The sequence below is a fragment of the Ornithorhynchus anatinus genome, chromosome 7 (assembly GCF_004115215.2).
Source record: "Ornithorhynchus anatinus isolate Pmale09 chromosome 7, mOrnAna1.pri.v4, whole genome shotgun sequence".
NCBI lineage: Eukaryota > Metazoa > Chordata > Mammalia > Monotremata > Ornithorhynchidae > Ornithorhynchus > Ornithorhynchus anatinus.
Window position 1 is genome coordinate 67030931 of NC_041734.1, and position 24461 is coordinate 67055391.

The 24461-nt window shown below is 52.1% G+C and overlaps 2 protein-coding genes across 3 annotated transcripts; both read left to right on the plus strand.

The window, feature by feature from the left end:
• Positions 1-2676: 2676 nt before the first annotated feature.
• On the plus strand, positions 2677-8006 carry TREM2 (triggering receptor expressed on myeloid cells 2). Of its 2 annotated transcripts, none has more exons than XM_029069827.2 (5): positions 2677-2870; positions 4827-5168; positions 7107-7215; positions 7403-7581; positions 7750-8006. In XM_029069827.2, the coding sequence occupies exons 1-5, from the start codon at positions 2786-2788 to the stop codon at positions 7764-7766; spliced, it is 732 nt and encodes a 243-aa protein (XP_028925660.1). In that variant the 5' UTR covers positions 2677-2785; the 3' UTR covers positions 7767-8006. The 2 variants fall into 2 exon arrangements, with proteins under 2 accessions (XP_028925660.1, XP_028925661.1); XM_029069828.2 differs by having other exon boundaries at positions 7406-7581.
• Positions 8007-18174: 10168 nt separating this feature from the next.
• On the plus strand, positions 18175-19100 carry TREML1 (triggering receptor expressed on myeloid cells like 1). The gene is made up of 2 exons (XM_029069826.2): positions 18175-18284; positions 18574-19100. Exons 1-2 carry the CDS (start codon positions 18242-18244, stop codon positions 19098-19100), a joined length of 570 nt encoding a protein of 189 aa, XP_028925659.2. The 5' UTR covers positions 18175-18241.
• The last annotated feature ends 5361 nt before the right edge of the window (positions 19101-24461 follow it).

Genomic DNA, 24461 nt, shown 5'->3' on the forward strand with positions numbered 1-24461 from the left:
CCATAATATTGCCTTCATGGAACCATCACAGTCATCATCAACATCACCATGGAAGTATCGCAATGGACACATCAACTCCACCGAAGTAATAATCCCATCCTTTCCGCGGCTAGATTTCTGACACTCCTCAGAATTCTGACAATAATTCCACAACACCTCATCCTGGTCCATGGGACCAGGCAGACAGAAAGACAGACCCCTCGTGTCCCTCGTCATACCTTGGGGTTAAAAATTTCCTTCTCCGCTGCTCCTTTGGTCCCTCCATGTCCTAGCCCCAGTCCATCCAGTTGGAATGAAGGTCTGGGTGGGAAGTGGTGGCCCCTCTGAAGGGGGGTGAGGGGAACCCTCTTCACTGGCCAGTTCACTTCAGCTCCAGAAGGCTCTGACTCTTTTAGAACATCTCCCCAAGGACAGGCAAGGGGAGGTGTGATCTGGGGAGGAGCCCAAAGAATGTCTCTTCCTGTGGGCGTATCCTCACTGTTGACAGAAGCTGGCATGCCTCAGTCTGGCTCACTCCTGACCTCCAGGGCACCCTGGGCTGGGACTTGGCCAGACCAAGACCACTTTGCTTTTGGGAGGACGGATACTCGAAAGACAGGAGGGCAGAGGAAGCATTTTAAGGACATGCCAAAACAAATTTCAGACAATGCTGCAGCCTAGCTGAAAACTGGGAGCCAACTGCTGAGGATAAACCAGCATGGCGCACTGCCATCGAGAAGAAAGTAGCTCTTTCTCAACAAAATCACGGAATGGAAAGAGAGGCAAGGATTAAACAGCATCAGGCCTACATTCAATAAAACACAAGGGATCACCTTTTGGTATGCCCAACGTGGCTGGGACTCTGGATCCCTCGTTGGCTTTTTCAGTCTCACACGCGCTCATAGGTGAACTTCATTGTTTGTGGTGTGTTTTTTTTTCAAATCTGATATACAGCTTAAGGTCCAGTAGTTGAGAGAGAGCTCTCCGGGCTTAGCTCCTCTGTCCCAGGGTACTGACAGTTGTCTTCCTGTCTTTGGTGGACACAATGCCCTCTGCCCTCCCTAGGTGGGCAAGACTATGCTAGGGTACCCCTAGGCCCGGGCAGAAGTCTCCTTCCCATCACCCCCAGCTCTCAAGGTGGCGGCCCACCCTGAATCACTTGACTGCGTACACATACAGTGCCTGGTGTCACCAGACAGGGCTCCTGGAGCAAGAAGGGATCAAATAACTGCTGTGCAGTTGCTGTCTGGACATCCCTCTTCATTCCCACTGCCACAATGGGCCCCGGCTGTTCTTTGCTCCCAGAGTACTTCAGGGTCCAGGCTCCTGATCATTTAACCTCCTGCGCCCTTTCCCTCTGTGCCCTTGGCTCCACCTCCAGACAGGTGGTGAGGGCTAGCGACCACTCCTTGAGAACAATGACACCGGCCAAGATTCCCAGGAACGTTCCCTGAGGAATGATGGGCCCTGTCTGCACCACCCGGGGGGAAGTGGAGGGTGAAGCCTGTTGGAGTCATTATCTTTCCAGCCAAACCAAGCCCTGAGAGCTGGATCTCAGCCAGGGATCCCTGAGTTTGTGCTTGGGCAATGAAAGAAGCAAAGACTTACCTGCTCACCTTCTCTCCATCTGCTCTTACTCGGTCATCAGGTGGCAAGACTGACGGTCATGGCCCCAGCACAGGGACCCTGGCCATTTGAGCTGCAATGGGGCCACTGCAGAATAAATGGTTTTCTAAACTCACCCAGTTTTGTGTGAGTCCTTGGACAACCTCGATGGCACAGGCCCGGCTCAGCCACTCTCTTCCCAGGGCCTGGGGAAGACCTGGCCCAGTGTGAGGGAGCAGTCCCCTAGCTCCAGACCCTGATCTATCTGGTCCCGCTGTGAACCTTCCCCTGCTAGGGAAAATGGGGTCCTGGGAAGGAAGGAGGGAGGGAAAGAGAGGAGGAGGAGGAGGAGGGTCAGTCACCCTGCAGAGTACAGCCCATTCTAGGGAGATGGGGAAGCTGGGTGAGATTTTTATATCCAAGAAAACTGGGGGTAAATGGAGTTGTGTCTCTGGGGAGGTGGCTCTATGCGGGACAGCCACCCTCCCTCCTCACCCCCCCCCCCCTTCACTAGCCGTGCTTTAGTATTCTTGAGAGGTTACTTAGAAGAATTCACTAAATGAGAAGATCTCTGTCCGATTGGCATCTCTGACCTCCCAGGGGAGCAGAGTTTGTCTCCCTCTGCCATCCTGGAGAAGCAGTGTAGCTCAGTGGAAAAAGTACGGGCTTGGGAGTCAGAGGTCTTGGGTTCTAATCCCCCATCCGCCACTAGTTGGCTGGGTGACTTTGGGCAAGTCACTTGGTTTCTCTGTGTCTCAGTTACCTCAACTGTAAAATGGGGATTAAAACTGTGAGCCCCACGTGGGACATCCTGATTACCTTGTTTCTACCCCAAAGCTTAGTACAGTGCTTGGAACATAGTAAGCGCTTAACAAATGCCAACATCCTGATTACCTTGTATCTACCCCAGTGCTTAGAACAGTGTTTGGCACATAGGAAGTGCTTAACAAATACCATTATTATTATTATTATTTTTGTTCTGTTCTGCAGAGCCAGACCCAGGCCCATTTAGGTGATATTGCCCAATCTCTGGGAAATGGGGGAGGCAGAAGGAGGAGAGGAACCAGGGATCCAGTTTCTGTTTGCCTGCTTTCTGCAGAGTGAGGGGAAAACTGACTCTTGTGCAAGTCCCTTGCACGGGGCCCGGCCTCTGTCCCTTCCCCAGCCCCCGCCCCGGCACCAGTGTGACGGCACTGCCGGGATGCTCACTCAACTCGGTCTCCAGACCATCATGGGGTGGCGGTGGCCACCGCTGCTGCTGCTTCTCGTCCTGTTCTCGGGCTCAGGTAAGGGCTCCTCTCCAGGCTCCTGTATTCCGGGCCCCGAGCCCCCTCGTCTCAGAGAATTTGGACCCTGAATCCCTGCTCCTCCCAGACAGAAGCTGTACCCGCAGCTCACACCTCCGAAGGCGATCATGGGACCAGCTGGTGCAGGGAGAGTCAGGGCCCATCCTGAAGTCACTTCCCAGGCCAGTGTGGAGGTTTGCAGGGAGGGACCTGTGGGAGTTGGGGTGGGGCTACAATGGAGGATGGGGGAATCCTCCAAACAGATATTCCTGGGATGAAGTGGGGGCCGAGAAAGATGAGCAAAGTGGAGTGGGAAAGGCAGAGTGTTCCTTGGTGGCCCCCACTCACGGTGAGCTGCCTCCTTTCCCGGGTCTTCCCTGCCTTTCCCAGAGGCCTGATCCTGAGCAGCAATGCTGGAGCCTGTGCGCTGGGTTGGCAGGATGGATGACGGGAGTTGGCCCTTGATGGGGTGAAGGGGAAACCCCTGCCCTGAGGGTATCTCCTTGCCTGGGAAAGCAATCAAGGCAGAGCAAGGTGGGCAAGGCTGGCCTGCTTTGGTTTGACCTGGCTCTCTCTGCAGCTGCTAGGATAGCTAGCACCAGGAGGAGGAAGCAGAATTGACCTGGGTGGAGGGAGCAGAGCTATGCTGGGGGCTGAGCAGAGTGGTCCTGGGGAGGGGAGCAGAGCCGTTCCAAACTGGGGAAAGCAGATAATAATAATAATAATGTTGCTCTTTGTTAAGCGCTTACTATGTGCCAAGCACTGTTCTAAGCGCTGGGGGAGATACAGGATAATCAGGTTGTCCCACGTGAGGCTCATAATCTTAATCCCCATTTTACAGATGAGGTAATGAAGGCACCGAGAAGTTAAGTGACTTGCCCGAAGTCACATAGCTGACAGCTGGCGGAGCTGGGATTAGAACCCATGACCTCTGACACCTAAGCCCGTGCTCTTTCCACCGAGCCACGCAGCTTCTCTACACAATGCGGGTGGAGGGAGCAGAGTTGTGCCGCTGGGTAGCAGGGGAGTCCTACTGGGGGAAAAGAACAGACCTGTCCTAAGCAGGGAAGAGCAGAACCCCACTTGGAGGAGGGAGCAGAATCATGATGGGACAGAGAGCCATCCTGAGAAGTGCCACAGGACACAGTTTCCCACTTTACAGACCCCTCTCCCCCGGGGGTTCCCCTCGTGACCAGAAAAAACAGCCAATCAGCTCCCCAAAATAACTTGCAAAAGGGGAACCATACAAGAATAGAAAGCTGGAAGCTGGCCCAAGAGAGAGGAGATTGGGGATTTGGGTCCGGCAGGGAGGCCAGGCCCAGTTGCCCCAGGCTGCCCCAGGCTCCTGTGGATGCTCTGACCACTGGCTGAGTGTCCTAGCTGTGGGTGTGGTGAGCAGGAGGAAAGAGGGGGAGAAGGGAGTGAGTCATTGAGCCAAAGGTAAGTCCCTTGTTTAAACCCTGAGGTTCTGGGCTAGGGAGGTCCCAGCAAGCAGAGGCAGCGTTCAGCATGATGTGGTCAGTGGGACTGGGCAGAGGTGCCCTCTGTTCCCAGTTCAGACAGCTGGCAGAAGTGGCAGTCATCAACACAGTGAGGACGGACAGAGCTAGAGGCGCTAACTAGGAAATTTTCCAAGATTAATTTGCAAATTATCGAGTTATGGTCTCCATGGTTGGCACTTGGCTCACAATGTCAGGATGCTCAGAAATCACCTGGGCCATCTACATCTCCCCTTGGTGGCCTCCTCAGTGCCCCTGCCCCTCTTTCCCAAGATATCCCAGCCCATGCCACCCCCTCCCACTAGAGACCTCAGCCCCTTTTCTCCCTGCACCCTTCTCCAAGTGACCTCAGACCCTGCTCCTGCAATGTGCTGGGCTGGCCCACCTCCAACAACGCTCGTCCCTCCTCTCCCCCGACGAAAAAAACCTGGTCCATCGCCTTGTGCCCCTTCCGCAGAGCTCGGCTGGACCGTCCCCACCGTAGTGACGGGGGTAGAGGGCCAGACCCTCTCCATCTCCTGCCCCTATGACCGGAAGGTGCACTGGAGGCGACTGAAGACCTGGTGTCGCCAGGGCGCCGGAGGGCAGTGCCAGCCGGTGGTGAGCTCCCATCACTCCTGGTTCTCCTTCATGAGGAAGTGGAATGGCAGCACGGGCATCATGGACGACACGCTGGCCGGGATCCTCACCGTCACCATCCAGAATCTCCGCCGGCAGGATGGCGGGCTCTACCAGTGTCAGAGTGTCCACAGGGGCATGGCAGGCACCCTGAGGAGTGTCCAGGTGGATGTACTGGATGGTGAGTGGAGGCGGGGGCGGCCCAGCCACCTGATGGTTGGGGGCCATGTCTAATTCCCACCTGGGCATTCTCCTCCAGTGGAGAATAAATTCTATTACTAATACTGCTACTGCTATTACTATCTGTTGCCCAATTGTACACCCCAAATGCTCAGTACAGTGCTCTGCACACAGTAAGCCCTCAATAAATACGATTATATGACTATTACTACTGGTACTACTACCTCTACAATCCTGCTGCTGCTGCTACTACTACTAATAATAGTAATGTTGGTATTTGTTAAGCTCTTACTATGTGCCAAGCACTGTTCTTAAGCGCTGGGGTAGATACAAGGTCATCAGGCTTTCCCATGTGGGGCTCGCAGACTTCATCAGTGTGGCTCAGTGGAAAGAGCCCAGTCTTAGGAGTCAGAGGTCGTGGGTTCTAATCCTGGCTCCGTCACCTGTCAGCTTTGTGACTTTGGGTCAGTCACTTGACTTCTCGGTGCCTCAGTTACCTCATCTGGAAAATGGGGATGAAGACTGTGAGCCTCACGTGGGATGACCTGATTACCCTGTATTTCCCCCAGTGCTTAGAACAGTGCTCGGCACATAGTAAGCGCTCAACAAATACCAACGTTATTATGATTATTCATCCCCATTTTCCACATGAGGTAACTGAGATCCAGAGAAGTGAAGGAACTTGCCCCAGGTCACACAGCTGACAGGTGGCAGAGGCGGGATTAGAACCCATTACCCCTGACTCCCAAAACCGGGCTCTTGCCACTACTGCTACTATTACTTTACTACTGCTGCTACTATTCATTCATTCAATCGTATTTATTGAGTGCTTACAGTGTGCAAAACACTGTACTGAGCACTTGGGAGAGGACAACGCAACAACAGCTCATCACAACGAGCTCACAGTCTAAAGGGGGAGACCGACATTAATATAAATTAATTCATTAATTACTACTACTATTACTGCTATTTCTTCTGCTACTACTATTACTGCTATTATTATTATTAATAATATGTTTTTATACACATTATTGCACATTCCATATTATACATATATATATATGTTACAAATGTTGGCATTTGTTAAGCATTTACTATGTGCCGAGCACTGTTCTAAGCACTGGGGGAGATACAGGGTAATCAGGTTGTCCCACGTGAGGCTCACAATCTTAAACCCCATTTTACAGATGAGGGAACTGTGTCACAGAGAAGTGCCCAAAATCACACAGCTGACAGGTGGAGGAGGTGGGATTAGAACCCATGACCTCTGACTCCTAAACCTGGGCTCTTTCCACTGAGCCACGCTGCTTCTCTATTACTGCTACTACTATTATTCATTCAATAGTATTTATTGAATGCTTACTACGTGCAGAGCATTGTACTAAGCGCTTGGAGTGTACAATTCAGCAACAGATGAAGACAATCCCTGCCCAATGACGGGCTCACACTCCTACTACTACTCTGGCGCCCCAAGTCCTCCAACACCCACCCTCTCTCCCCTGCTGCCACTATCCAGTGAATGCTTTCTCCTCTTCTCCTTGTCCCCCTGCCTAATTTTGATCCCCTGGGTGGATGGGAAGGACAGGCTATACTAGGAGAGCCCTGCCTGACCAGACCTGCTTCCCCTCCCCCTGCCCAGTCCCTCTTTCCCCTCCCTCCTCCCGGCTCTCCCCCTCTTCCCCTCTCCTCCCTCTCCCTCGCTTTGTCTCCGAGTTGACTCTCCACCTTTGGCCTTCCCGACAGCTCTGGAGAAGTCAGGGGAGGAGAGAGGGTGGTGGGGGGGGCGGAGGGGAAAGAGTGGGAAGAGGGGAAGGGGCAAGGGGGCATCCCAGTGTAGGAACAGGCCCCTCCCTGCCACCCCCCATCACATCAGCCCAGAGGCCTGTTGTGGGCAAGCACCGCCACTGTCTACAGGGCTATCAGGCATTGTCCTCCCCAGGCCCATCGCTGGAGCCTCGGATCTCCGGGGAGCCCCCCACAATCTTGGAGCAGTCCCCCGAGCAGGCCCTGGGCCCTGGGCAGGCCCTAATCGAGCACAGCGTTTCCAGGTACTCTTGCCCCCCTCCCCATTGTCCTCTGCCTGCCCCTTCTCTTCCCAGAAGGATGTGTCCCCAGTGTCCCGGGTAGCCCCAGCCCTCCTCCCCCACCCCTGGGGTTACCCCGTCCCCACTCTCGGGAACAGAGAGGCCGGCTCTATCCCCCGACCCTTCCCTGAGCTGTCTGTGTCTCCTTGAGAAGCCCCTCTGAGTTGGGAGACCTGCTGCCTGCCAACTTCCTCCTCCTCTTGACCGGCCTCCTGGTCAGCAAGATTCTGACTGCCATGGGCCTCGTCACCCTGGCCCGCTGCCGGAGGAGCCAGGATCCAGATGCGGAGGGTGGGCAGAGCGACGTCCACCCGCTCCAGCCTCGGCCAGGTGAGCGGAAGGCAGGCACCACTGTGGGTTGGGTGTGGGGCGAGGCTGGGCTGGGCCAGGGGGGAGGCAAGGAAGCTGGGGGGCCCGGGGGCAGCCGAGGTAAGGCAGAGTGGGAATAGGGAGCAAGTTGATCGGGGCAAGAAAATGTGACTCTCTTCTGCTTTCCAGGGGGAAGTGAATCCTGACAGAGCGGAGACAGGACCAAGCCACAGGGAATGGAGGGAAAGGAACAGCCTCGGATAGCCGCCCCCTCCCCTTCCGCAACCTTCCCCCAAACCCTCTGCCCTGCCAGCCAAGTCCCACAACCCCACTCCTTCCCGGGTAGAGCAACAGCATTTGCTGAGCATCTACTGGATCGCTGGGAAGCAGCATGGCATAGTGGACTGAGCACGTGCCTGGGAGTCAGAAGGTCATGGGTTCTAATTCTGGCTCTTCCACTTGTCTGTTGTATGACCTTGGGCAAGTTGCTTCACTTCTCTGGGCTTCAGTTACCTCATCTGTAAAATGGGATTGAGACTGGGAGCCCCACATGGGACAGGGACTGTGTCCAACCCGATTTGCTTGTATTCACCTCAGTGCTTAGTACGGTGCCTGGCACACAATAAGCATTTAACAAACACCATGGTAATAATAATAACAATTATTGTTCTTCCAAACTGTTCAGTCTATGTTTCCTCACTCCTCAAGAACCTCCAGGGGTTGCCCATCCACCTCCACATCAAGCAGAAACTCCTTACCATGGGCTGGGGGCACCGAATCGACTTGCCCCCTCCTACCTTACCTCTCTGATTTCCTACTACAACCCGGCCCACCCACTTTGCTCCTTTAATGCCGATCTACTCACTGTACCTCGATCTCGTCTATTTCGCCACCGACCCCTCACTGACGTCCGGCCTCTGGCCTGGAACTCCCTCCCATTTCACGTCCAGCAGATGATCACTCTCCGCACCTTCGAAAGCTTATTAAATAAATGCATCTCCTCCAAGAAGCCTTCCCCGACTAAGCCCTTATTGCTTCTTCTCCCACTCTCTTCTGCGTCACCCTCACACTTGCAACCTTTAATCGCCCCTCCCTCAGCTCAACAGCAGTTATTCATTCATTTATTTATTTATTTATGGAAGTGTTTCCCTCCCCAGACTAGACGGTAAGCTTGTTGTGGTCAGGGAACTTGTCTTTCAACACTGTTGTAGTGTACTCTCCCAACTGCTTAGTATGGTGCTCTGCACACAATAAGTGCTCAATAAGTAGGATTGTTGTGCGTGCAGACCATCACCTTTGGCATGTGAGCCCATATAACAGTGATTCAGACAAGGTCCCTCCCCTCCAGGAGCTTACAGTTTAATGGCATCCCATCCAAACCAAGCTACTCACACTCCTGCGCACTCCTGCTGGGAAGCAGGGAGGCCTAGTGGAGAGAGCCAGGGCCTGGGAGCCTGAGGACCTGGGTTTTATTCCCAGCTTTGCCACCTGTCTGCTTTGGGGATTCCATCCCTATTCTCCCTCCTCCTTAGACAGTGAGCCCCATGTGGGACACCTGATAATCTTGTATCTATTTCTGCATTTTATAAATAGTAAGTGCTTAATAGTCACTATTATTATTAATAGTAATAATTAATAATTATAGTATTTGTTCAGTGCTTACTTTGTGCCAAGCACTGTACTAAGTGCTGGTGTGGATACAAGCAAATTAAGTCAGAAATAGTCCCTGTCCCACGTAGGGCTCACAGTCTTAGTCCCCATTTTACAGAAGAGGTAACCGAGGCACAGAGAAGTGAAGTGACTTGCCTAAGGCCCCACAGCAGACAAGTGGTGGAGCCGGAACTGGAACTCATGACCTTCTGACTCCCAGACCCGTGCTCTATCCATTACGCCTTGCTGCTTCTCTGTAGAGGTGGAATTAGAACCCGTGACCTTCTGACTCCCAGGTCCGTGCTCTCTTCATTACGCCACGCCAGGGAGCAGAGAGCAGGGCTGGGGTCTCCTCGTTGCTCTCTCTTCTTACTCCCAAGGACCGTAGGCATGGGCCGCTCTTCCTACCTGAAGACGATCTTTTCCTCCCACCCTTACCCCATCTCTGCCGATATGTCTGCAGCTTCTTCCACCCCTTGGAGTTTCTTCCCCACCCATCTAGAGTCAGAGGGCTTTTGCCTTCAAGAAATTTAAACTTCCCAACTGCTTAGAACAGAGCTCTCCATATTCCCACCTAAATCTTGTTCTCCTTGACTTTCCCATTACTGTAGATACCACCATATCCTCCCGCTCACAGGCCCATAACTCTGGGATTAGCCTCGACTCATCTTTTTCATTCAACCTACATATTCAGTGTCACCACATCTCCAGTCCTACCTTCCCAACATCACTAAAAGCGGCCCTTTCCTCTCCATCCATACTGTTACCACACTGATCCCAGCACTTATATCCCACTTTGATTACTGCATCAGCCTCTCTCTCTCTCTCTCTCCCAACCCTAAATCCATACTTCGCTCTGCTGCCCGGATCACTTTTCTAAATAAACATTCAGCCCACAGCTCCCCACTTCTTAAGACTCTCCAATGATTGCCCATCCACCTCCACATCCGACAGAAACTCCTTACCATCGCCTGTAAAGCTCTCATTCAGCTCGCGCCCTTCTACCTTAGAGAAGCAGCGTGGCTTAGTGGAAAGAGCATGGGCTTGGGAGTCAGAGGTCATGGGTTCTAATCGCACCTCCGCTGCTTGTGAGCTGTGTGACTTTGGTCAAGCCACTTAACTTCTCTGTGCTTCAGTTACTCATCTGTAAAAATGGGGGGGGGGGTAAGACTGTGAGCCCCACGTGGGACAACCTGATCACCTTGTATCTACCCCAGTGCTTAGTAATAATAATAATAATAATGTTGGTATTTGTTAAGCACTTACTATGTGCAGAGCACTGTTCTAAGCGCTGGGGTAGATACCAGATCATCCAGCAGAGCTGGGAGTTGAACCCATGACCTCTGACTCCGAAGCCCAGGTTCTTTCCACTGAGCCACGCTGCTTCCCCAGTGCTTGGCACATAGAAAGCACTTAACAAATACCATAATAATAATTATTATTATTACCTTACCTTGCTGATTTCCTACTACACCCCAGAATGCTCACTTCTGCTCCTCCAGTGCTAACCTACTCACTGTACCTCAGTGTCGTCCATCTTGCCCCCGACCCTTTGCCCTCATCCTCCCTTTAGTTTGGAACCCCCTCCCTCTTCAAATATGACAGACCACCACTTCCCCACCTTCAAGGCCTTATCAAAGTCACATCTCCTCCAAGAGGTCTTTCCCAACTAAGCCCTCATTTCCTCTACTCTGTCTCCCTTCTCTGTTCCCTACGCCCTTGGATCTGTACCCTTTGAGCATTTGACATTCACCCCACCCTCCACCCCACAGCACTTAAGTATGTACCTGTAATTCATTTTCATGTCTGTCTCCTCTTCTAGATTGTAAATTCCTGGTGGGGAGGGAACGTGTCCACCATCTCTGTAATATTGTACTTTCCAAAATGCTTAGTACAGTGCTCTGTGCACAGTAAGCACTCAGTAAATACTTTTAACTGATTGATCAAAATTCATCAAAAGCAGCGTTGTCTAGTGGTTAGAGCATGGGTCTGGGAGTCAGAAGGACCTGGGTTCCAATCCTAGCCTCACTACATGTCTTCTGTGTGACCTTGGGCAAGTCACTTAACTTCTCTGTGCCTCAGATACCTCATTTGTAAAATGAGGATTAAGATTGTGCATTTGGATGAAGGACAGGGACTGTGTCCAAGCTGATTAGCTTGTATCTACCCCAGTTCTTAGTACAGTGCCTGGTACATAGAAAGCGCTTAGCAAACACCATTACAAAAAAGCCCAGAGAGGTCTGAATGAAACAAAACTGGGGAAAACAAACAAGCACATCTCCCACTCTGTCTTAAATGGAAGTCGCCAGGCCAGGTGTTTTCACAGCCCCAAGAGCCTGTTGTCCTACATGTAGGATGCTGAGGGTTGGTAGCCCTTGTTACATAGAGAAGCAGCGTGGCTCAGTGGAAAGAGCCTGGGCTTTGAAGTCAGAGGTCATGGGTTCGACTCCCAGCTCTGCCACTTGTCGGCTGTGTGACTGTGGGCAAGTCACTTAACTTCTCTGTGCCTCAGTTCCCTCATCTGTAAAATGGGGATGAAGACTGTGAGCCCCATGTGGGAAACCTGATTCCCCTGTGTCTACCCCAGTGCTTAGAACAGTGCTCTGCACATAGTAAGCGCTTCACAAATACCAACATTATTATTATTATTTGATTGATGCCTACTGCAGTCTACTTATTGTGGTCAGGGAATGTGTCTGTGGTCTCCCAGGTGCTTAGTACAGTGCTTTGCACACAGTAAGCCCTCAATAAATATGATCAAATGAATGAATGAATTCTGTTTTAGGGTCTTATTCCCTTTAGGAGTGAAGGCCGTAGGAGAAGCGAGTACAAATGACCGTAACTGACTCGGGGCGGATTAGAGGAAAGCTATGAGGCTGGAGGCAGAGATTCTCGGGCACTTCTGGACCTTCAGGTTGAGCTAGTGTTCTTTGGTTCATCGATAGGGAGGTCAGGTCCGCAGGATAAAGTCGGCAAAGTGAAGGCAGCTTCAGTGGATGGGGGAGAGGGGTCTTATTGTCGGATGGGGTGTCCACTCCGGGTTTTTCTAGGTGGTCCCAGCCCCATCCCTAGCCTGGCTTGGCCAGGGGTCGTCATTCCACCCCAACACATTTCAGCAGACTCTGGCCAACTCGCTGGACCCGGCTCAGCCTGGCCTGCTTGACCTTATTTGAGGCCCATCCTGCCTTTCCCACAAATTGCTAAATATTCCACATTCTTTGCTGCTGATAAGAACAACACTGATAAGAGCTGTCTTTCTGAGTGCAGCCAAAGTAACTCCCCCACAGGGACACCTTTCCTCACTCTTTCACATTCATACATCTTTAACGATTTTATTTTTATATAATCCTAAGGTAATCATTCCCAGTTGTAGGATCCTGCAAGTCTACCACAAGATCAGTAATGCTCATTCAGTTCTAAGGCAAAATCCCCCGCAATGTGTGCATAAGATGACAATCCCACGCATAAAACATGGTCATAACTGAGGAGTGGAGTTTTAGGGCAATGTCTCATTAAACCAATTTTCTACCTCCTGAATCATTCTTTCAAAAATTAGGATTCAAGCTTCCCAAACTGAAACACATAGTTTAAAAAAAAATGTGTTTCATCTCCTCCTCCTCTTTCACCTCTTCCTTCTTCTTCTTCACACTTGTGACATTTATTAACTGCCTACTATGTGCCAGGCACTGTACTAAGGGCTGGGGTAGTTACAAGATAATCACACAGGACAAATTCCCTTTTCCTCATGGAGTACATAGTCTCAGCAGTAGGGAAAAGAGGTATTGAATCTCATTTTCATAGATGAGGAAACTGAAGCACAAGGATATTAAGTAACTTGCCCAAAGTCACACAGCAGGCAAGTGCTGGAGCCAGGATTAGAACTCAGGTTCTCCCAACTTCCAGGCTGGAGTTTTTTGTACGAGGCCAGACTGATCCTCATTCCTTTTTCATTTTCTTTACATTTCTGCTGCCCAGTTTGGACTTGAGATGATTTACAAACCCTGATCATTCTACGATTCCACATTGATTCAGGGCAATTGTTTGATATATTGTCTCAGTATCTCCACTGCTGTCACTAGAATCAGCCTGTAATAGTAGACACTGTCTACTGTCAAAATGCTTTTCTCTGGAGGATTTCCCCTTACCCTACTTGAGAAAAGTCTGGAGTCCCTTGAAGTTATCCATGCCCTGGGTCAGTCTTTGTTTATATTTTAGATGAGGGCCATTATCCTCATCTAAAAGATAAGCTGCACAGTGTAGTGGATAGAACGTAGGACAAGGAGTCAGAGGAAGTGGGTTCCAATCCCAGCTCTGCCACTTGTCTGCTGTGTGAATTTAGGCAAGTTACTTCTCTTCTCTGTGCCTCAGTTACTACATCAGTTAAGACCGTGAGCCCCATACTATAAGCCCGGTGTAGGCAGGGATTGTCTCTCTTTATTGCTGAATAGTACTTTCCAAGCGCTTCGTACAGTGCTCTGCACCCAGTAAGCGCTCAATAAATACGACTGAATGAATGAATGAATGTGGGACAGGGACTGTGTCTGACCTGATAATCTTGTATCTACCTCAGCGCTTAAAACAATGCTTAGCACATAGTAAGGGCTTAACAAATACCATCATCATTATTATAATTATTGTTATTATCCTTAACACCCCAATACAGAGCTGTCCTTCCCCAACCAAGGTTCGGTCCTTGTCGGGTTTGGGCTGGGAGCTGAGATCTGACACCCCAAAGGTGCGCGATAGTGGTAACCTGCCTCCTAAAGCCAACAGGGGCCTGTGAGGTCAAGCATTACTTCAGCCACTTATGCCATTTGTGAAGATCAGGCAGGAGTTGTATTTCCAAAGAAACATTGCAGACCTTGTTGAATAGGAATCATAAAATAGCTGAAATCAAACAGCACACTCTTGAAGTTTAAATCCAATTTTACCCCAGTGACAACAACTTCTCTGGGCCTCAGTTTCCTCAACTGTGAAATGGGGATTCAATCTCATTCCCTCCTACTTAGACGGTGAACCCCTTATGAGACAGGGGCTGGGTCCAACTTGATTAAACTTGCATCTACCCCAATGTTGAGACCAGTGTTTGATGCATAGTATACTTAAAAAAATCAACCCTCCCCAAACCCTCCTCCAAATATCGCAATAACAATAATAATAATTACAAAAACCAAAATAGACCTGGTAATTACCCACAGAGCATACTCTGATCCAACTCAGTGAACTTGAAAAGCAGCCAAGGTCTAGTGGATAGAGCCCAGGCCCGGGAGTCAGAAGAACATAGGTTCTAAGCCCGGCTCTGCCACTTATCTGCTGTGTGTCTTTGGGCAAGTCATTTAACTTTTCTGTGCCTCAGTTACGTCATCTATAAAATGGGGATTAAGACTGTGAGCCCTACGAGGGACAGGGACTGTGTCCAACCTGATTAACTTTATCTTCCCTAGTGCTTAGTACAATGCCTGCCACATAATAAGCCCTTACCAAATACCATAAAAAAAACAAACCCCAAAATACTCTCCCTGAAAATAAGCTCTTTCTCCAGACCAGTGATTGAACAGTTCCAAATGTAAATGGACCATTTCTAGGAAGGGAACCCAGGACTCATGGGGTTAGCAGCAATTGGACAAATATCCCAAGCTCGTGCTGATTTTTCATATAGAAAACCTCCTATTTTCTACAAATCCCAAATCCCACTGGGTTCTGCTTAGCCCCCGACGCAACTTCTTTCAGTCAGTGAATACAGTGGCCTAGAGATAAGAGCTTGGGCTTGGGAGTCCAAGGATGTGGGTTCTAATTTGCTGTGTGACCTTCGGCGCTTAGTTCCTCTGAGACTCAGTTTCCTCATCTGTAAAATGGGGATTTAATTCCTATGTAGACCATGGTTCCATGTGGGACTGTGTTTGAATTGATTACCTTGTATATACTCTAGTGCTTAGTACAGTGATTGGCACACAGTAACTGCATAAGTGCATAAGTTCTTAAGTAATAATAATCGTGGTATTTGTTAGACACTTACTGTGTGCCAGGCACTGTTCTAAGCGCTGGGGTGGATAAAAGAAAATCAGGTTGGTTGCAGTCCCTGATCCACATGGGGTTCACAAGCTTAGCAGATACCACCCTCCTCACTAGCGGGCAAGGTTCTGCCCAGATTTCCCCAAGTACAAACCTCCATGCCACAGCAGCATTCTGGCGCTCCCTCTCTGTTGGCAAGTTGTTTTGCTTTTGCCTCAGTTTAGTCAAGCACAAATATTTCACTTTAGGTCCAAAAAGAGCCTTGCATGTCTGTCTCCACATATAATCCAAATGTCAGATTGTTGTTTTGTTGCCTTATGCTGTCGAGTCTTGTCCAAGCCATAGCGACGCCTTAGACACATCTCTCCCAGAACGCCCCACTTTCATCTGCAATCATTCTGGTAGTGGATCCATAGAGTTTTCTTGGTAAAAATACAGAAGTAGTTACCATTGCCTCCTTCCGCGCAGTAAACGAGTCTCCGCCCTCGACTCTCTCCAGTGCTGCTGCTGCCCAGCACAGGTGAGTTTTGATTTGTAGCAGATTGCCTTCCACTCGCTAGCCTCTGCCCAAGCTGGGAATGGAATGGCGATGCCTCTTCTTGACTCTCCCTCCTGTAGTCGTGATCGGTGGAGTACTGGAAACTCTCCAGGTGGACCTTGAGAGGATACTCTACTCTTAATCCAGTAATTCCCTCACTGGCCAAGTGGACCCTCTCTGAGATCAGCATGCCATCCAAAGGAACCACTGGTAGACAAAGAAGTAGCAACACAAATAAAAGAAACCCAAAGAACAAACCGGCCAGTCCTTTGGGAGACTTGTCAATGCTGTGACATCCTGGTGCCAAACTTCATGCCAAACTGAAGGTCTTGGGCTGCCAATCTTGTCGTTCAATCAATCAATGGTATTTATTAAGCGCTTCCTATGTGAAAGAGCACTGTACTAAGTACTTGGGAGAGTACAATACCACAGAATTAGGGGATACTTTCCCTATCTGAAATGAGCTTACAGTCTAGAGAGGGAGACAGACAGTATGGGAAGCAGCGTGGCTCAGTGGAAATAACTCGGGCTTGGGAGTCAGAGGTCATGGGTTCGAATTCCAGCTTTGCCACTTAGCTGTGTGACTGTGGACAAGTCACTTCTCGGTGCCTCAGTTACCTCATCTGTAAAATGGGGATGAAGACTGTGACCCTCACGTGGGACAACCTGATTACTCTGTATCTCCCTCAGCGCTAAGAACAGTGCTCGGCACATAGTAAGCGCTTAACAAATACCAACATTATTATTATTATCAATAAATAATATACAATATATAATTTAAATATATGTACATAAGTGCTGTGGGGTTGGGGGTGGGGTAGATATCACATGCAAAGAGAGGGAACATGGCATAGTAGAGAAGTAGCATGGCAAAGTAGACAGAGCATGGTCCTGGGAGTCAGAAGGTCAAGGGTTCTAATTCTGGCTCCACCACTTGTCTTCTGCATGACCTTGGGCAAGTCACTTCACTCCTCTGGGCCTCAGTTACCTCATCTGTAAAATGGAGACTGAGACTGCAAGCCCCACATGGGACAGGGACTGTGTCCAACCCGATTTGCTTGTATCCACCCCAAGGCTTAGTAGAGTGCCTGGCACATAGTAAGCACTTAACAAATACCACAGTTATTATTATTAATGTTACTATTAATAAATGCCTGAAGGTCACAGATCCAAGTGCATAAATGATGCAAAAGGAAGAGTGAGCTGTGGAAAAGAGGGCTTAATTGGGGAAGGCTTCTTGGAGGTGGTGTGACCTTCTTCTTCCTGGCTGGCAGCTATCCCAATGACACATCCAGCCTCCTGAACAGTTCCACTGGGATAATAATAATAATAGTAGTAGAATTTGTTAAGCGCTCTCAGTGTGCCAAGCACTGTACTAAGCACTGGGGCAGGTGTATGATAATCAGGTCCCACAAGGGGCTCACAGTCCAATTAGTAGGGTGAAGCAGTGGCAAAATGGCATCGTGAACAGGATTGTGAACAATGAGGGCCCAGGAGAGTGATGACACCTTTCCAAGCCGCTGCCCCAACTGCAGACCCAGTGAGTATCTAGCCCAGGGGCTTAACCTTGGGGTAGCCTCTGGGCCAGTTGGCCCCAGAGGGTTTTTGCGGGGCTTGGAGATGGTCCAGCTGCTCGGGAGCAGAATGAGATCCTGGACAAGGGGGTTGGGGTCCAGTACAGACTTTGAGGGATTTCATAGCTTCAAGACTGTGACTGTGAGGGGGCTCTGGGGCCTGGGGCATGGATCTGAGAAGCAGCGTGGTCTAGTGGATAAAACACAGGCCTGGGAGTCAGAAGGATCTGGGTTCTAATCCCTGCTCTGCCACTTGTTCTCTATGTGACCTTGGACAAGTCACTTTTCACTTCTCTGGGCCTCATTTACCTCTTAACGAGGATTAAGATTGTGAGCTCCATGTGGGACAGGGGCTGTGTCCAGCCTGATTTGCTTGTACCACTCCATTGCTGAATATAGTGGCTGGCACATAATAAGTGCTTAACAAATACCACAATCATCATCATCATTATCATCATCATCATCATCATCTTGCTCCCTTCTGATCAGCTCCCTCCCTGCACCCTTCACTTCTTGGGGGCAGCGGCTCCACAAAGCACAACTGGATGATGGTCATTTTGACAAGCAAGTCCTTATCCCCTCTCTCCCCCTCCCAATCCCTGATCCCAACTCTGTCACCTCAGGCCCCCTTTCCTTACCCCGTTTCCTCCTGCCATCCCATCCACTACCTCGCTCTCCTTATTTGACTCTATTTCCAACTGCACCTCTGACCTCCCCTCTCGTGCCCATCCTTCTACCCCTCCCCTCCCTCTGCCCACTGGGAGGAGCCCAGGATTTTACCCGGAAGTGAATTTCCTGCCTTGGACAGAGTGGGCACCAGTCCACAGTCTGCAGGCAGGCTGCCCCCCGAGAGAGGACCGCTCTCCAGTCTCCTCCCCACCCACCACACCAGTGTGCCCAACCTAGCATGGGCCCTGCCCTTGTCCTCCTGATCCTCCTGGAACTGGCAGGTAAGGGAACCACAGGTCCTCCCCTGAGGCAGGGAGAGGTGTCTGGGAGGAAGGTGGGCATGACCTGGCCTCCCAGGGCTGGGCGGCACAGATGCTCTGACCCCCCACAACCTCGTTGACTCCATCCCTGAGGGATACCCCACTCCCACCTTTACCCTGCAGGCTGGGAAGACCAGCCCAGTCTCCCCCGCTTCCTGGGAAGCAGTTCCTTGGAGTTAAGCAGTTCCTTGGAGTTCCTTGGTGGTTCCTGGGGCTCCATCTCCTGACCCTCAGTCTCTTTCATCGCCAGGCCAGATCAAGGCAGATGGTGACCTGGACGTGGTGCAGAGGCAGGAGGGTGATTGCATCTCTCTGGAATGCCACTATCCGCTGCAGCACTCCCGGGCACAGAAGATCTGGTGCCGGGTGTCCACAGAGGGGGAGTGCCCGCCGCTGGCCTCTTCTGCGGTGAACAGGGGGAGCCCGCCTAGGAGCCGGGCACGGCTAACGGACCTGGGCAGAGGCTATAGCGTGGTGACTATGAATGCCCTGAAGCCTGGGGACAGTGGAGAGTACAAGTGCATGGTGGACACCACCCCCCAGTCACTGACTGTCAGGAGGGTCTCTCTGCAGGTCTCCCCCAGGGGTGAGGATATGGTCGGGGCAGCCCGGGGGCCCAGAGGGCTTTGTCCTGGGAATCAAGGGGGTCTCAGTCTTGGGGGGGGAGCACTGAGGGCATTCACGGGAAGTGTGGGGGGAGGGGAAGGAGGAGCCTTTCCCCAGCCTCATATCTGGGGGAAGGAAGCTGCTTCCTGGACTGTGGTTGGAGATAATTGAAACCTGACTGATGGGGGAGAGAGAGGGAGAAAGAGAGAGAGTATCTGAGCAAAGTTCTGTGTTAGTGTATCACCGAGTATGAAAGACGGTAGATATTGCGTGTTTGAATAAGCACGTGTGTACGAGTGGATGTGTGGGTGCGTGATGTTCCCCAGAGTCTGTGCCCACAGCGAGGGGCCGCTCAGTTCCATTCCGTTTGGGTGACTGGGCAGCCGGAATGGGAGAAGTTTTTCAGGCAGTGCAGCAAAAATCAGAGGTGCTGTGCTGGCTTCCAGTCTATGCCGCCCCCAGGCCCCCAGGGACAACAGAAAGGTGCCTTCTCCTCCCTACCATTCCCAGTCTCCTCCTGGGTTCTCTGCTCCTGCTGCCCACCCCCACAGCCTGAGCCTTTCCTCGGGGAGTGATCTGCCACGGGGACCAGCATCGCTCCCAGGGACCGTGAGGCCAGGGCCAAGCCGTCACTGACGTTGGCGGGGAAGTGGTTTGCTCCGGTCCTGGGCTGATCCTGGGCTGAAATCCCCTGCAGCTCCATGGCCAATGGCCTGGACACAAACCAGCTCCCTCAGCCACACAGGCCAACCATATCTTCATGCTCAGTCGCTTCCTCCCTCTTGCAGCCTATTTTAGTGTCCTCCCTCTCCGGACTGCAACCTCGGGGCAGGGACCATGTGTGATACCTCTTCTGCACTCTCCCAAATGCTTAGAGGAGTGCTCTGCATCTTTTAAGTGCTCAGTAAATACCATTAATGAACTGATTTCAAGGAAGGAGGGTCCACTGGGAGGAGACAAAACAAATGCCCAAGAAGGCCCAGATGCAGCACTGGAATTGAAGCCCAATGCTCCACAGAAAGTATGTGTGTGTGTATCCTTATGTATGCATACTCGTGTCTGAGAATGGGTGTCTATGCATGGGCACGTCTACTGTCGGTGTGTATGTGTGTATACATGTATACATGTCTGTGTGTATGTATATATCACCAAGAGTGTGTGTCTGTGTTTGCCTCCTCTCAAGCCTGGGAATGGGCATCTGTGCATGGGCATGGATGTATGTATGTATGGAGGTTTGTATGTATGTATGTAGAAGCAGCATGGCATAATGGATAGAGCACGGGTCTGAGAGTCAGAAGGTCATGAGTTCTAATCCCAGCTCGGTCCTTGTCTGCTGTGACCTTGGACAAGTCACTCCACTTCTCCATGCCTCTGTTACCTCATCTGTAAAATGGAGATTGAGACTGTGAGCCCCACGTGGGACAGGGACTGTGTCCAACCCGATTTGCTTGTAACCACCCCAGTACTTAGTACAGTGACTGTAAGCCCGTCAAAGGGCAGGGATTGTCTCTATCTGTTGCTGATTTGTATATTCCAAGCGCTTAGTAAAGTGCTCTGCACATAGTAAGCGCTCAATAAATACTATTGAATGAATGAATGGCACATAGTAGGTGCTTAAAGAATACCAGAATTACTGTATTATGTGTCACTGACAGGGGGAGGGAGAGAAAGAGAGAGAAAAAGTGTGTGTGTGTATGTGTGTGTGAGAGAGAGAGACTCCCTGACTGTGTCTGCCACCCCAGGGGGGCACAGCAGGGCAGATCTTCCTCCGGCAACACTGAGCGGTGTTGGGAGGTGTAACCAACCCCTCCATCCCCTGGGCCGCCCAGGCCCTCCTCCAGCAAGCGCCTCCTCTCCCCACTGCCCCATCCCATCAAGGGAAGCCCAGGCCTGGACTCGAGTGTGTTTGTGTGCAGGCACCATCCGGGACCCTGAGCTGGGCACGGTCCCTGCCCACCACGCTGGGCCCTGTGTGAGCCTCCCTGCTCCCACCCCGCCTGGCCAGGCGGGGCAAAGGTACAGGGGTTGGGGCAGAGGAGAGGGTTAGGGAGGGAGCAGGGGCAGGGTGGTGTGGGATCATCAGGGAGAAGGAAGGCTTTCAGCTAGTGTAGGAAGGGGATTTGAGGGTCCTTAGCCCCCATCACCCCCTCCTGAAGGGGTGGTACTTCTCTGCCGCTGCCATCAGGTGCTTCCCTGTGCCTCCTACTCTAGGAATGGCATTTGGGGAAGCAGCGGGAGTGGCAAGTCACAGTCCTTGTAACAAGCCTTGGAAGGAGACACTGACCCCACTTCCCCTCACTCCTTCCCTTCCACAGCTCGACGGTGGCCCCTGCCACGCCGACCCTTTCTTGTCTCTAGGCCGAACTAAGAGCCAGACAAGGACCCGGGCCCCTGTCTCCCCACCTCACCTCCCCAAGACCCACCTTTCCAGACAACACCTCCAGGTGGCCACCTCTTTGATCTCCCTCTCCTCATCACCTCAGAAATTGATGCTGACTCAATCTCTTCTGCTGATTCAATCTCTGACATGGCATGGCATGGCATTCAATCAGTGGCATGGCATGGGTGGAGCCATCCATGGCTCCATCTGGGTCCCGTTCCCCTCCTCCTGGGGTGGTGGACTCTGACCTCGGTCCCCAGTGCCACCCTTACAGTGACCCTGACTGGGATCCTCTATGGTTCCTCTGAGGCTGGGGCCTGGGGCTCTGTCCTCATAGCTCTTTGGGCAGGGTGGGCACCCCTAGAAGCCCCTGGAAGCCGGAGACATCAAAATGGCAGGCTAGTTTCTAGTGGCTCCCTTATGCCTCTTCTACTGCCTCATGACTCAGGTCTCCATGTTGGCAGTGGGCCCAGTCCCCAGCCCCAGCAGGAGACTCAAGATAAGTGGCTCTGGGTGCCTCTGTCTTCCACAGCATCTCCATGGAAGGAGCATGCCCTAGTGGAGAGGGCACAGGCCTGGGAGTCAGAAGGTCATGGGTTCTAATCCTGTCTCTGCCACTTGTCTGCTGTGTGACCTTGGGCAAATCACTTCTCTTCTCTGGGCCTCGGTTCCCTCATCTGTAAAATGGGGATTAAGACTGTGAGTCCCGAGTACGGGACAGGGACTGTGTCCAACCTGATTATCTTGTATGTATCCCAGCGTTTAGAACAGTGCCTGGCACATAGTAAGCACTTAACAAATACCATAATTATTGTTATCTTCCCCAGTGTCTCTGTCTCCCACTCTGTCTCTGTCATCCGCCATTACGTCCCCCACTATGTCTCTCTGGGCCTCCAGAAACCCACTGTATCTCTGTCTCCTCCCATCTCTGGGTCTGTGTGCCTCTGAGCTCTCTGGCCGTGTCTCAGGTCTTTGGCTTTGCCCCCGGCAGTCCTGTCTCAGCTCTTCACTGCCAGCTGCTTTGGTTAACAATCCCCGACTCCTCTGATTTTGGCAGTGTTCCTGGGGGTATTCCAGCCAGCGCCTGGGCCTGGAGTGCCGTGGTGGTGGGGGGTCTGCTGACGGGTGCCGCTGTGCTCTTTGCAGTGACATCCAGGATGAGTGGTGAGTGACCCCTGGGAGCTGACGGGAGGGTTGCCCAAACGGTGGGGGGGTGAGGGGAGGCCAGACCTGAGCCACCTGTTCTCAAGCTTGCTGCACTTGCCCTTGGGCCACTTGGGAGGTAATAATAATAATAATAATAATGGTACCTGTTAAGCGCTTACCTTGTGTCAAGCTCTGTTCTAAGCACTGGAGTGGATACAAGATAATCAGTTTGGCCACAGTCCCTGTCCCACCCGGGAGTCACACTTTGAATCCCCATTTCACAGATGAGGAAACAGAGGCCCAGAAAAGTTAAGTGACTTGCCCAAGGTGATACAGCAGACGTGTGGTGGAGCCGGGATTAGAACCCAGGTCCTTTTGACTCCCAGGCTTGTGCTCTACCCACTAAGCCATGGGGCCCTTCTCCAGTGACCTCCCGGAAGCTGCCTTTGCTCAGGCCTCTCCTTCCACAAATACCCACTTTGGGATCCCAGGAGCGGGCAATGTTGTGAAGCTTAAGCAGAAGGATTGATGGTGTCCCTTCTGCCCCCAGGGGCTAAGCTCGAGGCCTGCACCCGTCTCTCGGCCTGTGAGGCAGTCACCGTGGTAAGACTCTTCCACCTCCACCCTTTCCAGTCCTCTGTGGGCACCTGGGCATCCCCAGTGGGGAGGGCAGGGGCAGCAAGGGAGGGCTCTAAACAGCAAGCCCTGTCCATGGCTGCCTGTGGTCCAGGCGTGCTCTGGGGTCCTGTGAGGCCTGGGGGTGTCAGGAAGGAAGGAAGGAGAAGGTGAAGGGAGGGAGAGGGTGCTGACCTTCACTTTGCCAACTGAGCTCTGCTTCCCCCTCCCTTAGCTTAGGGTTCTCAGGGTAGGATCCAGGGAGCCTAGGGATTGGGTGAGGGGGGTGTCTAAGTGTGTGAAGTGGGGTGAGGAGAGAGGAGAGGAGAAGGAGGAGGGATCGGAAAGGGAGAAAGAGGAGAGAGGAAGAGGGAATTAAGAAGGGAAGAATAAGGTCGGGGAAGAGAAAGTGGAGGCGGTGAGGTAGGAGATGGGAGAATGATGGAAAAAGATGAGACTGGAAGGAAGAGGAGCGAGAAAAGGGGAGGTGGGGAGGGATGGGGCCCAGCCCAGCCCCTGACAGCCTTTTCCCATTCCAGGACTCCCCCTCCAAGGAGTTGCTGCCCAGAGAGCCACCCCTGGCACAAGGGGAGTTGAGTGAGGGGACGTACACACAGCTGGACCACCAGCCTCTCTCCGAGGACTCATCCTATGCCACCATAGTGCTGCCCGCTCATCCAGAGCCCTCCAGCACCCCTGGGCCCGCGGTCCACGGGACCAGACCAGTGGAGTATGCCACAGTGACCTTCAGGGGCCCCTCCCTGGGATCGATCAAGGCTGTGGACGCTGAGCCTCCCGAGACCAGCCTTCCCCAAAGCCCCTGAAGGAAGGGCCCGTGCCCACCCTGCCACCCCTGTGGACTCTCCAGAGCCCCAACCCTCTAGCCTGACCCTGGCTGCTCTACCCTGGATCAATAAACCCCAATCTGGCCAGTGAATGAGTGTATGGACTCCAGAGGGGAGCTGGTGGAGCAGGAGAGTGGAAGGAACGGCAATCTCATCAGATGCCGACTGCTGGGAAGGGTGTAGGCCTGGGAGGAAGAGGGATGGGGTGAGGGGCCAGGGAGGGGCACAGCCCCAGAAGGTTGGGCAGCTGGGCACAGGGGCATGGGGCCCTTCAGCAGCTCAGGGAAGCCACATTCAAGATCATTGACCTCTGCTTTTCTGATGGGGACCAGAGAGGTTAAGAGACTTGGTCAGGATCACACAGCAAGCAACACAAAGCCTCTAGGCCCAGGTGCTGCCAGACCCCTTGGACCAGTGGGTGGCTGACCTGATTAACTCCCGGATGGCAAGGCTGCCCTCGGGGTGCCCCAAGAAATGCCAGATGATCTTCCAGAGAGTTGGAGGAAAGAGAGAAGGGACCCCGATCACTCCTTCCCCTGAGAGGCG

Excerpts from the sequence above, each read along its gene's own strand:
- TREML1 (XM_029069826.2), top strand. The coding sequence starts at position 18,242 with ATGGGCCCTGCCCTTGTCCTCCTGATCCTCCTGGAACTGGCAG. Across the intron at positions 18,285-18,573 it reads GATCCTCCTGGAACTGGCAG|GCCAGATCAAGGCAGATGGT; the intron begins GTAAGGGAACCA and ends TTTCATCGCCAG.
- TREM2 (XM_029069827.2), top strand. The coding sequence starts at position 2,786 with ATGCTCACTCAACTCGGTCTCCAGACCATCATGGGGTGGCGGTGGCCA. Across the intron at positions 2,871-4,826 it reads CGTCCTGTTCTCGGGCTCAG|AGCTCGGCTGGACCGTCCCC; the intron begins GTAAGGGCTCCT and ends CCCCTTCCGCAG. Across the intron at positions 7,216-7,402 it reads ATCGAGCACAGCGTTTCCAG|AAGCCCCTCTGAGTTGGGAG; the intron begins GTACTCTTGCCC and ends TGTCTCCTTGAG.